This window comes from Hemiscyllium ocellatum, chromosome 10, assembly GCF_020745735.1.
Source record: "Hemiscyllium ocellatum isolate sHemOce1 chromosome 10, sHemOce1.pat.X.cur, whole genome shotgun sequence".
Taxonomy (NCBI): domain Eukaryota; kingdom Metazoa; phylum Chordata; class Chondrichthyes; order Orectolobiformes; family Hemiscylliidae; genus Hemiscyllium; species Hemiscyllium ocellatum.
The window spans coordinates 25,500,698-25,513,545 of NC_083410.1; the positions used below are offsets into that span (position 1 = coordinate 25,500,698).

A 12,848-nucleotide genomic window follows, 5' to 3' on the forward strand; every position below is an offset into this window, starting at 1 on the left:
TACAGCTGCAAGTGTTAACTGAAGGTTAGTGAATCCTTTTGATTTCAGTACATCCTGGGTCTGCAGGAACAGTAAGTGTGAATAGTGAACATTTGAGAATGTGTAGTTGAAGTTTGTCATGCAGTGTATGCAATGTACTATGTTTACACTGGCACAAGCTTCAGGCATTATTGGGTAGGCGGGGCAAGTGATCACATTCTCTGCTGTAAACTTTGCAACTAACTTGGCACTGGTGACTGCAGTGGCATTTCTAATTGCATGAACTATCCCGGAAGAATTGGATCCATGCCTGATAATGTGGTTAGGTTCAACAATCAACCTGAAAGGAGCAATTAATACCACTCCACATAATTGACTCTGGTATCTATTGCAGTCAAACAGTGAACATTTAACACCAAAAAACATTTTGAGGTGGGTGCACGGAAGTAAAACATAGTTGTATGGTGGTCCAGCTGGTTAATCAAGCTGACAGAATGTACTGAAAGTGGTAAGTGCAAAAGGTATTGGTTGGGAGGGGCAAGAGTAAGATAGAAATACAAACATTTGCAATAAAAATATTGCAATTGGTCATTTTTTGTTTGCTATCTGATTGCTGTGTCAGCTGAGGTTTTAAAGGTTTTTTTAGTTAAATAATCACCTGGTTTGTGGTAGAAGTGTAAAATTGGCATTGTAGAATCTATATGTAAAACAGTTATTGAACTCCAAGGATAATCGGATTGAAACTGCCTGTGCTTAACTGATCTCAGCCAGGAAGACTGCGGGATTGGATGCAGTGCCCCAGGCTAGTGGAGGGGCATGTCAGTCAGCCTTCAATGCCTGATGTCTTTCAATCTTTATTCATATTCCACCACCAGGAAGGAAATACCCAAGTGACCAGTGACAAGCAGTGCCCTTCTCAATAAAGGGTAATGCTGACTGATCAAAAAAGTGAAAGGGAAGGCAGGGATCAAATCAAAATCGTGTCGGAGGGGGAAATAAAACATTCCACACCCAGCGATGCCTGTCTCTCCCTGTAAATCTTGAGGATGTTTGTAGACACTGTGTGCTCCTTCTCCAAGCACACCTGGGCCCAAATGTAATTGGAGAAGAGGAGCAGGCAATCGGCCCTAACGACCCCCTCCATGGCCTGCTGCCTGGACCTGCTAATGGCCTGGCCCAGGAGCAGACCAGCCTGATGTCTTTATAGTGTACTATGATTGGGTAACATTGAATATCAGACGAGGGAGCACTGAGCATGATTAAACAATCTGAGCCGGGATAAGCTTATGCATGAAACGTTGTCATCTCATTCCTCATGAAGAGTTTATGCCAGAAACATCGACTCTCCTGCTCTTCTGACGCTGCATCTGCAGTCCTCACTTTCTCCATCTTGGCAGGGTGGTACAGTGCATGCAACCATTACCAACAGGAGGTGACATGTTTCGGAGAGTGCAGGGCTGGGAAAGATAATTTGGCTATTTTGGCAAATATTCCATTGGGAAAATGCTGTGTACTGGGGAATTATTGTATTGAGTCGGGTAAAAGAGTTTCTATGACCACTTTAAGTTTAAAAAGTTGGGTTTGGTTTTTCCGCAAGTACCAGTTTTGGAGAGATTGAAATCCACCTTCACCAATCACCTTGTTATCACAGCAGTTGCTTTGGAGACAGTTCCTGCTGGCCACATACTCAAAAGTAGCTGCAAGTATTTTTATTATTACATTTTTATTTGCAAACAAATAACCTCAATGGGAATAAATAATCATTTCTGCCAAAATTCATGAAATCTTATCAAAATATCAGCCATAAAAGTTATATATTTAAAAAATGTCCAATTGATCTTTTCCCTAGTGCAGAAAATAATGCAACTTAGCAGCAGAGCATGCTCAACGTATTAACGTCATTTAAAAAAATCACCTTCCTCCTTGAATTCAGTACCAAATAATACATCCCAATTTCATTCTTGAATGACATCATATGCATCAGTAAACAATTCATCATTAGCCATCCACAAACAATCACTCTCAGTCCTATCAAGTCCATTGGATAGGCTACATTGTTCAAACTTCATAGCCAGCCTCTCTAATCTACTCTCTGCATTAAGAACCACCATGCTGCTTCTCATGATGAATGCCTTTGCTCATTAGGTACATATTTTGAAGAACTTTAGAGTGAAATTTAGTGATTGAACAAGGCTGGTTACACCACAGGTATTACTAAAATGTCACTGACTTGCAATCTAGCATCAACGTTGAAGTGTAATATGAATGTGTCCCAGCTGAGAATTTTTTTTTTCCCTGTTATCCTCCTGATCAAAATTCCAAACTTACCTTGGACATAAATGTTAAACCACCTTTTTCCCTCCTTTCCTTCTGGGAATTGCTGTTTTGGAAGTGCTTTACTCTTGAATATCGCTTTTGGCTTAAGCTGTGTTCTAATCAATGTACAGAATAGCACAATGTTGTAGCTCCTCTTCCCTTGGTCAAGTGTCTCTGTAGTGAGACACTCTTCTCTCCATCTATGCACTCCACTTTTGGCTGGCATATCAAAATTCTCAGTTATCTCATTCATGTTCCCAATGTATGCCATTCTGTGCCTATCCTTTTGTGATGTTCAATTGCAAACTGCTGATATGCAGTAAACCTGTCAAGAATTTCTGCAGTGAGACACTATCAAATCTTAGTCCTCTGGTGAAGTACAAAATTCTTCTTCTTAACCATGGTACAGCATTAAGGGGTTGACTTTGAAATCTACAAAGCAAATTTTCTTTTATTTTTCAGGGTAACATTCCGACACATCCACAAGCAACAGCAAGGCAACTCGGAGATTTTCATTGTCACATTTTGGCTTTCTGCTGCAGTTAAATGTTAGACTTCCCTCTATGTACATTTATTCTTGGGTATCTGCAGAAGTAGTTAATGGCATTTCCTCCAACTTTTAATTTATATTTCTCCAGTACCTCTTTTATATTCTCTTTTTCTTGTCCTGCATCTCAACAGCCTGGGCTCTGTATCACAGTTCCTCCTTGGTATAATGCTGCTTGATGATAGGCAAACAGCACGCGCTATTGAGATGATAACCATGACATCCTATGCTCAGACACAAGAAGCTAAACGTCCACCTTCAGTGCTGTATTTTTTAATTCTATCAGCAGGTTTGCACCAGTGAGAGTTTGACATCAACGGCAAGCGGTTATTAAGTACAGAACGTTTGGTTAGAGGAGTATCAGTTTATACAAAAGATATATGAAAAAGAAATAATTTAGCCAAAGTTAGGGGTTGTCTTTAACATGAAATCAACCATTACTTGAGTGTGCATGTTAATACACAATACCCTGATCAGTGTTCTGAATTCTCAGGACATTTCATGACTCTGTGATGAGTTTTCACAGCAATTATTTCAATTCTTCATTTATCTAATAAATAGTAACTTTCATGTCAAAAGCCTGATTCGAATTCAGGTCCAAGGGAAATGGGTAGGAACAGAGCATTAAGCATGACAGGACATATGCTGCATTAGTTACGAGTGAACAAAACATTTTCCTGCAAAGTATTATGTATTCATGTCATGAGTAGATATTGTCTGTTAACTGTGTAACATGTACAGATGCATTGTGTATATGTTGCGGTTAACTAATAACTGTTAATGTATGCATTGCTGTCAGGTTGCTGTCAAGAAGCAAATTGAATTAATTGACAGCCTGCTTACCAGTTTCCACAAGACACTAGCTACAATCGGATTAATAATGAGAAGTTCCATGAGAAAAAAGGACCTCCCATTGTGTCTTATGTAGAAATTTGTGGGAATGACTAAGAAATATTTAGAATCTCCACTAAAACTGTCAGATTTATATGCGGAGGATTTGACCCTTGTCACGGTCTAGAAGTTAACCGGCTAATTCAGTTCTGGATTAGTCATCTCAGTGTTGACACATAGCAGAGATGAGGATATGCTCACTCTGTTATGGTGTTGCATTTATAATTCTCTGTCAGGCCTGGGAAGCTTTGTCTAAATCATCCCTCTGATCTTGAGCTTTGGCTGTGATAATGGACCCTGTGTGTGCGTGTAAGCGGTGGAATTCTGTGGCTGTTAACACCTGGCTCCACCAGTATGCTAGTTTGTAATTCTTGCCAGAGCACAATTCCAAGCATTAGCACAGCCAAAGCTCATAAGTGAATCTGACCAGCAGGTCACCTCTGCAGTCATTGAGCACTTTTGTGCTTTATTAACCTTTCACAACTGACTTGTCATCATTTTGACAACTATTTCTTTTGTCCCTTTGACAGCTGTTCTGAACTTGGACAATTCTGTGGTTGACCTGGAGACCCTTGAAGCCTTGTATGAGAATGTGAGTATTGGAACTAAAGGCACAAAAAAAAACAACAGCGGTACAAAATTTCGAAACTAAGCAGTCAGGAGCAGAGCAGTTAACCCCGACACTGAAAGCCATATGTTAGCTTAAGTAGTAATTCACTGATGTTGCATATTTGGGTTTGTAGCAGGGCTACTGTTTCATTCCAAAACAATCCTCGATTTAACGTAATCTGATTCTCTGCCTATTCTTCATGCTATGGCAGTAGGAAATTCAAAGCAATAATATTTTTGCCATTTTATACCTTGGCATTTATTCTCCGCCTGGTGGCAAAATCCCAACTGCAAGACTTTCATCGAGTCCAGTTATGTAAGGTTAACACAGGAGTTTGTATCAAATAAGTCACAGTTAAAATGTGTATACTCAGCTTTATGGAATGTAAGAAGGTTAATGTTTGTAGTCTGTGGAAATAAGCAAAAGGTTTAGATTTGACTCGCTTCATTTAAGGGGCAGTTTGAGCATTTATTGAGTCTTGACCTATTTTTATACAGATTTTTCTAATTTAATTCATTGCAGCACTTGCAAACAGATTTGGAGCATTTCATTCCTAACCTCCAAAAATTGTGAGTGGTGCAAAAAAGGTGCATGAACATCAAAGACATTTCTTTTTGGTGGCAACTTTTACAGTTGAACATTAGTGTTCTGTTGTAAATGTCACATGTTGCTTTCCAATAAAGCTTCTGTATATGCACAGCTTTTAAAAAGTGTAAGCTGTCTTGAGGCTTGTTAGAAACAAAAGAAAATAGTCAGTAATACTGAGACATTTTTACCTAGTCTCTCGCCAAAATAAACCATATTCATCGGTTAGATAGCAAAGTGTTTTCTACGAAGTTAAAAATCACACAACACCAGGTTATAGTCTGACAGGTTTACTTGGGAGCACTAGTTTTTGGAGCATTGCTCCTTCATCAGGTGGTTGTGGAGTATAACCACCTGATGAAGGAGCGTCAATCCGAAAGCTAGTGCTTCCAAATAAACCCTGTTGGACTATACCCTGGTATTGTGATTTTTAACTTTGTACATCCCAATCCAATACCGGCACCTCCAAATCATGTTTTCTACGAGGGCTTTTATCCATCACATGTTTAGACACTGGTCACTCTCTCAAACCTTCAAAGCTGATGCACGTTTTCTTTTTGAGTTTTTCAACTCATTAATGTAGCTTCTCACTGAAATAATGGAAAGCAAAATTAATGCTCTGCCCCATTTGCAGGACATGTATGCCACTGTATGGAGCCAAACTTATTTGACCTTTGGAAGCATGTTTAAAAACTATTGATTGTGATGCACAGCACTTTATTAATAGAGTGGGGCAGCTTTCCTGGAAGAGCTCAAACCCCTTGAATTTTGAAGGAACACTGCAGAGGAAGCACCATCTGGTTGTACTGATATTAGTCAACATTACTCGAAATTAAATGTAAATTTGTATGTCTAGCATCAGAGACCATGAACAGGAAACAAAAGAGCACAGTGCAAGCTGGTGAAAACCAGTATACATGTCACTAAGTCCTTCATGAAGAGGTAGTTAACACTGAAGTACTTCAGATGAAAATGATAGAAAAGCAAACTTTAATGCATTTTAAGAGCCATTTGAATGGGGGTTTTATATTTTTACACGTAACTGAACTAAAATAGGCCAAACAACCTTCCTAATCTATTTTAAAGGTTCAATTGCCTGTATTGCTCAGAAACATTATGTGCAGAGGTCTCCCAGGATCTGGAATTGTGTTTAAACATGTGCTTGGGCTCAAGTGAAATCAAGTTAGATGTCTTGACAATAGTAGTAATGAAGACAGGTTCCAGTCTTGAAGCCACCATTAAAGGGGCAGGTGCAGCTATAGGCGAGTTATAATTTCTATTTTAGAAATGAAGCAATATTTTAATTGCACTTGTATGATGAATAATAAGTCATTTTAAGTATGCAGGTAAATTTTATAGCAGTAGTTAGATTAGATTAGATTCCCTACAGTGTGGAAACAGGCCCTTCGGCCCAACCAGTCCACACCGAAGAGTAACCCACCCAGACCCATTTCCCTTCTGACTAATGCACCTAACATTATGGGCAATTTAGCATAGCCAATTCACATCTTTGGATTGTGGGAGGAAACTGGAGTACCAGGAGAATATCCACGGAGACACGGGGAGAATGTGCAAACTCCACACTGACAGTCGCCCGAGGCTGGAATCGAACTTGGGACCCTGCTGCTGCTGTGAGGCAGCAGCGCTAACCACTGAGCCACTGTACCGCCCCTTAGTGTTTAAACAGCTTCTGTCCCTTATAAGCTACTTTGACAACTGACATGGTATCCACAGCCTGTCTGGTAAACAGGCACCATTGTGTTGCCAATCTGAGTTATAAAGAGAAAACTGAATATTTAATAACTTTTCTTGAAAAGGAAAAGAAGAGTGGGTGTGAGGAATGATGGTGTAAGATTAAGAGAATTGTGTTGCATAATTCGATGTTCCATGAAGGAGAAAGATTGTTGTAATAACATGGGGGGTTGGTGTAATGAAAAAGAGGAAGGTTTCTCACTTTGTGGCACAGACCTTGCAGTAGGTGACTTCAGGACAGGTGTTTTACTTTCTCCCTTGCATTATTTCCTTGCATGGTATTCTGTAGCTCAGAGGGTAAGAAAGATGTCTGATGTTTTCTTTCGATTTTATCCTTGTAAGGTGCAAATAACACCACTGAATCTCTGGACCATCAGCATGTTGTACTTCCCTGTAGTAATCCTGTATTCTATGTGAAAAGGTTATGAGACACAAAGACAGGTACAGCGTTTAAACTTAGAAAATTTTGTGACTCAGTTTTATGATATTTTATCATGAATCCCAGTCATGGTTGCAGTGTTGATGTACGGTGTTTCATGTTGTCATCACTTTTGTGCAAAAAACCCTGCATTTTAAAAATAAAACTGTAGCTAAAATAGAAAGTAGTAATGATTTAATGGGCTTAACATACAGATGACCAACTAACAATATTGAAGAAGCAGCCATAATTTCAAAATATATGTAAGGATTTACTGTTAACCCTCTTTTGCATCTGTACATCTCCTCTGCTCACTATTAGTGCTCTCTTTGTTATTTTGCCCTGGGAATCCTCATAATTTGTTCCACTTGCTCCCCTTCTCCTCCCACCAAATCATTTTCCAGCCCCTTTAGTTCTAAACAAGCCATATCAAACTCAAAATATCAACTCTTTCTCTCACTATAGATGCTGCCAGTCCTTTTGAGTTTTTCCAGCACTTTGTTTTTCTATAGCATTTGCTAGATATTGGCAGTACCTTAGAGTCAGAGAGATGTACAGCATGAGAATAGATTCTTCGGTTGAACTCATTCATGCCGACCAGATATCCTAACCTAATCTAGTACCATTTGCCAGCACTTGGTCCATATCCCTCTGAACCCTTCCTATTCATATAGCCATCTAGATGTCTTTTAAATGCTGCAATTGTATTACCCCCGACCACTTCCTCTGGCAGCTCATTCCATACACGTGAAGGGCAGGTTTTGCATCTTTTCCAGTTGCAGGGGAAGGTGGTTCGGGGGTTGGTGGGGAGAATGGCGCAAACTGAGGACTGTCAAAGGGAAAAGTCCTTGCGGAAGGCAGAGAGAAGTGGGGAGGGGAAGATGTTGTGGGGTTTAGGTGGAGTTAGAAGAGGGTTCAATTCCTGCCTCAGGCGACTGTCAGTGTGGAGTTTGCACATTCCCCCCGTGTCTGCGTGGGTTTCCTCCGGGTGCTCCGGTTTCCTCCCACAGTCCAAAAATGTGCAGGTTGGGTGAATTGACCATGCTAAATTGCCCATAGTGTTAGATGAAGGGGTAAATATAGGGGAATGGGTCTGGGTGGGTTGCTCTTTGGAGGGTCGGTGTGGACTTGTTGGGCTGAAGGGCCTGTTTCCACACTGTAAGTAATCTAGTCTAATCTAATCTAATCTAAAGTGTTCAAGGATGATGCATTGGATGCAGAGACTGGTGAGGTGGTAGGTGAGGACAAGGGCGACTCTGTTTATTGTGTTTTGCAGGAGTGGGTGGGGTTATAATTTTGACTAAGGCAGGAGATGCTCACGCACACATACACATCTTAATTATTGTTCATCCCCCAATCCATGTCACCCAACACACATCATTAGTGATTACCATGCTACAATTTGCTGTGAACATACTGGTGCCTATGCTGCCTGCATTGCAGCAGTGACAGCCCTCCAAGATCTGCTTCTGCTTCAGATATGTTCATATGACAGACTGACACCTGTATTCTGTATCTCTTTCAAAAAACATATATATGATTAACAATATGATAATGACCAGATAATTTGTTTATTTTGCTGTGTGTATCAAAGGGTGGATACTATTTGGGGCCCCCAGGGTTAAACTTCTGCTGTTTGGAAGTGCAGTGGGATCTATCTTATTCACCTGAACAGGCAGCTTCCTTTAGCATCTCATCTGAAAGAACACTCTTTCTATCAGAGCAGTGCTTTCTCAGTACTGCACATCAGAGTGTCCGTCTTGGTTCTGAAGTGCTCAGGCCCTGGGGTGGGACTTGATGGTTCAGAGGTATAAGTGCAATCAACTGAGCAACAGCTGACTCCTTCATTGACTGTGAAGTGCTTTAATGTGTCTGTTGCTTGTGGAAAATGCTGTATGAAAGCAAGTCTGTCTTTTTTCATGGTTGTGCTGCAGGTTTCAATGGCTGTTTTGATTGACCAAGTTAAATCTGTTTTTACTCACCACTGCCTGGATTACAGTATGCCAACAGACTATTCTATCTGGGAGAGATAGATTGTTGTATTCTCAAGAGTGAAATTGTAGTTGTAAACCTTAAAGTCTATAAGCACTTAAGTTTGATTCTGGATTTTTGCTATATGATCTCTTTCTACAAGAGTAAAAATTAAGTTACCGCAATTGACCCTGCTGCACTAAATCATGACCAGGAAAATAAGGCCTATTTCGATTTAGTGACACTTGGTGTATATATAAGGATATCAGGTAGGCATATGTCTGTGTTCAAGTGTGTGCAGAGTCACACTTGCTTGTGGTATAAAACAACTGTTGGCATCTTAGCTCAGTAGGAAGCTTTCAGAGGAACAGTTCATATCACCAAGCCCATGATGGTGCCATGGTGATCAATCCTTTCTACTTGTCCATTGAGCATCGTTGGTAAGGTCAACATTAATTGCCTATCTCTAGTTACCCAAAGAGTGGTTAAGAGTCAACCTTAGTTGTACTACATTTGAGTGCTGTTATATCCATGTCACAGTAAGTGGATGATTAATCCTCCAACCGGTTGTAGATGTGAACAGTGCAGAGTTGACTGAAGAATGAATTTGTATAGTGCCTTTCATGATCTCAGCATGCTCCAAAGGGCTGCTTAAATGTGCAGTATCTTTGAAGTGTCACCACTGTTGCAAAATAGTAAATGCAATAAATAGGATGCACACCCCAACTTCCCACAAACAGCAATAAATGAAATAACAAATTGTGTTTCTTGTATTGATTGAGGGGTAAGCGTTGACCAGGACTAAAGAGAATCTTGTTCAAGTGGTGTCAGGGGCCCACGCGAAGATCAGAGTGAGCATCAACCAAGTATTTCACCTGAAATACATCATTTCTGACATTAAGTTTATTTGTTTCTTTCTGAAGTGGGGTGGAAATTTACGAGGATAGTCTAGCATGCATGGAAAATTGTTTCTTGAAGTAACCGGTCGATTGGGCATATCCAGTAGGCTTGGAAAGAAGCTTGCCAATATCAGTCAGCCCACCCACATGTCAACAGAGGCAAGAGTCTAAAAGAAGTTTGAAGTGATTCTGAATATGAAATCCGCACTGAAAACAGTGAGAACAGCTGTTTCCTTCAATTAGTTAATGGCAGAGTGGCATCTTCAAGCCTGTTGCCAGATCCTTTCTCCACAGTGGAAGGGAAGTAGTGTGCCTTAGCAATGGGGTTGCTGGGTGACCTAATACCTTTGACAAGTGCTAGTTCAAATATAGACAAGTCTCACTAAAATTAATAGTTAAATCTGCCGGAGGAACATATCTGATGCATTTGATTACTTAAATGTGTCCAACCTTTTCCTCCTGAGAAGGCAGGTGACAATGGGATACAAATTGAACCTTTTCTTCTTACTCTGTTTCAGAGAAAGTAAAATCTTTGACTAATTCATGGCTCTCCAGTGAGTATTACAGTTGACTACTTCATGAAGAAACGATTGTTTATCAGTTTACACATACTGCCTTGAAAACTGCAAGCACCATTCTTGGGTGGAGAGTTTTTATTGACTGTACTGCTGCGCAAATACTTCTGCCATTCTAAGATGGCATTGCTTTGTTTACTTTCTATATGAAACTAAACCAGATGACCATGCCTTTGGCAAAGGGAAAACAAATATTGCCAGGATGTATCATGTCTGCAGAAAAATCTGAGACCATATGGGTATAATAAAAGTGGAAAGGGTAAATCATTCAGAAGATGAAATACTTCCTAAATATTCAGACAGTGGCTACAAATCATAAATATGAAGTAATGCATTTTTTTGTAATAAGTGTATGCTGTGATTATCCCAAATTTTCCTCCTGAGATTTCCTTGTATTTATTTGGAGGGTTAAGTAGGCTTGAGTAAATAGAGCATCATTAGTGGGTGTCTTGGCAGTATTAAGTGTGTTTTTCCATCTCTCAGCTGAGATATTAAACTACTCTGTGTGTTTTGTTAAAAGAAAAAGTCCCATGGCATTCTTAAGAGGAAAGAGAGCATTGGAGCTATCCCTTGGTAAAATGAAATAAGATCACTGCAAATAGAGGTTGGAAATCATAGAAACCCTCCAGTGCAGATAGAAGCAATTTGGCTCATCAAGTCTGCAGTGACACTCCAGACACCATCCCCATCCCACATTCTATTCCTGTAATCCCACTTTTCCCATGGCTAACCCACCTAGCCTGCGCAACGCTCGACATCATGGTACGGTGGCTCAGTGGTTAGCACTGCTGCCTCACAGCACCAGGGACCTACATTCAATTCCAGCTTTCGGCGACCGTGTGGAGTTTGCACATTCTCCCCACGTCTATGTGGGTTTCCTCCGGGTGCTCTGGTTTCCTCTCCCAATCCAAAGATGTGCAGGGTAGGTGAATTGGCCATGCTAAAATTGCCCACAGTGTTCAGGGATATGTGGGTTAGGTGTATTAGTCAAGGGTAAGTATAGGGTTGGGGAAATGGGTCTGTGTGGGTTACTCTTCGGAGGGTCAGTGTGGACCTGTTGGGCCAAAGGACCTGTTTCCACACTGTCGGGATTCTATTATCAATAGTTTGCCAGGGTCAATCCACCAAACTTGCACGTCTTTGCACTGAGGTTCACTTCAGTTCATTTTTTCTGACCAGATGTACAGTAACTGCGAAACTTTAAATGATGCTGTCAAAAATTTGTATCTTGAATGAATAGTAAAAGGTGGAAATGGATATAGGTAAGCTGTTCATAGGAGAAATCCTTTCAAGATGTCGGATAATTTTAGTAGTGATGTCTCTCCATCTCTTCTCCTTTCCTGTGCTCCCCTTCTTCCCCAAATGCCCGACAGCTTGGTAACTATTAGTCCTGTCTCTTAATAAAATGACCTTATTAATTTTGACTGTTGTCTTGTGGATACATCTGATCCTTTAACTTTAGGACAGGATGTGGGAGAGTGAGCCCAGGACCCTTACGGCTTTGCCTAACCTCCTTCACTTGTATTCCCAAAACCCACCATTCCTTCTACGATCACCATCTTCAGGTTAAGTGTCTAAACTCAGAAATAATCTGTCTGTTCAGGTGCATGGAGTTTTCTCAGTGCCCAGGTGAGTTGTTCCCTTCAAGCACCAGAAAAATACATTTATTTGGTGACTTATCTCAGTAATTGTGGGATTCATCTCGAAGCTGACTGCAACATGGTGATAACTTCACTTCCAATATTGTTTGTTGGTTGCAAAGCACTTTTGAGAATACAGGGGGCATTAAACATGTCCATTTGTTTTTTAAAAGTTTGAATCTACAATACAGCTGCAGATTTTGCATACTAGAACAATTCTGTGTCCTGAGCTGGTAATTGCTAGAGCTGTGCACATTGCATTGAATGCTGTGAATTGGAGATTTATTTTTAACCTTGTCGTTCTGGTCACTTGCACTACAAATTACTGGAACTGTGAATTGGTGATGGCTTGATGAATTCACTGGGGCTTCTCATATCTGATCCAATTACATTTCGAGATAAAGGGAAAAATCAAGTGCTCAAAGCAGAAAGAAATTGGGAACATTAGATTTGTTTGCAGAAATAGAACATGGATTAAGAGAGGATGCAGCAAGGGATGGTGTAAATAGGAAAGCAAAAATATAAAAGCTGGTGAAAGGATCTCAAAACAATTTCACAGCAGTAGGAGTGAGACTCCATAGTCTCAACACTTCATGCCAAGGTCTTCAACATTTGAGTGACCTATCAGAGCAAGAATGTTCATGATTCAGTGTCAGCCTTGTATG

At 40.4% G+C, this 12,848-nt stretch overlaps 1 protein-coding gene across 1 annotated transcript in view; it reads left to right on the forward strand.

The window, feature by feature from the left end:
• The window catches only part of fmn2b (formin 2b), a 451,369-nt gene that overhangs the window by 257,932 nt on the left and 180,589 nt on the right, over positions 1–12,848 (forward strand). Inside the window, exon 9 of the mRNA XM_060830804.1 lies at positions 4,264–4,325. Coding sequence (XP_060686787.1) covers positions 4,264–4,325 — 62 coding nt within the window. The remainder of the gene's footprint in view (positions 1–4,263; positions 4,326–12,848) is intronic.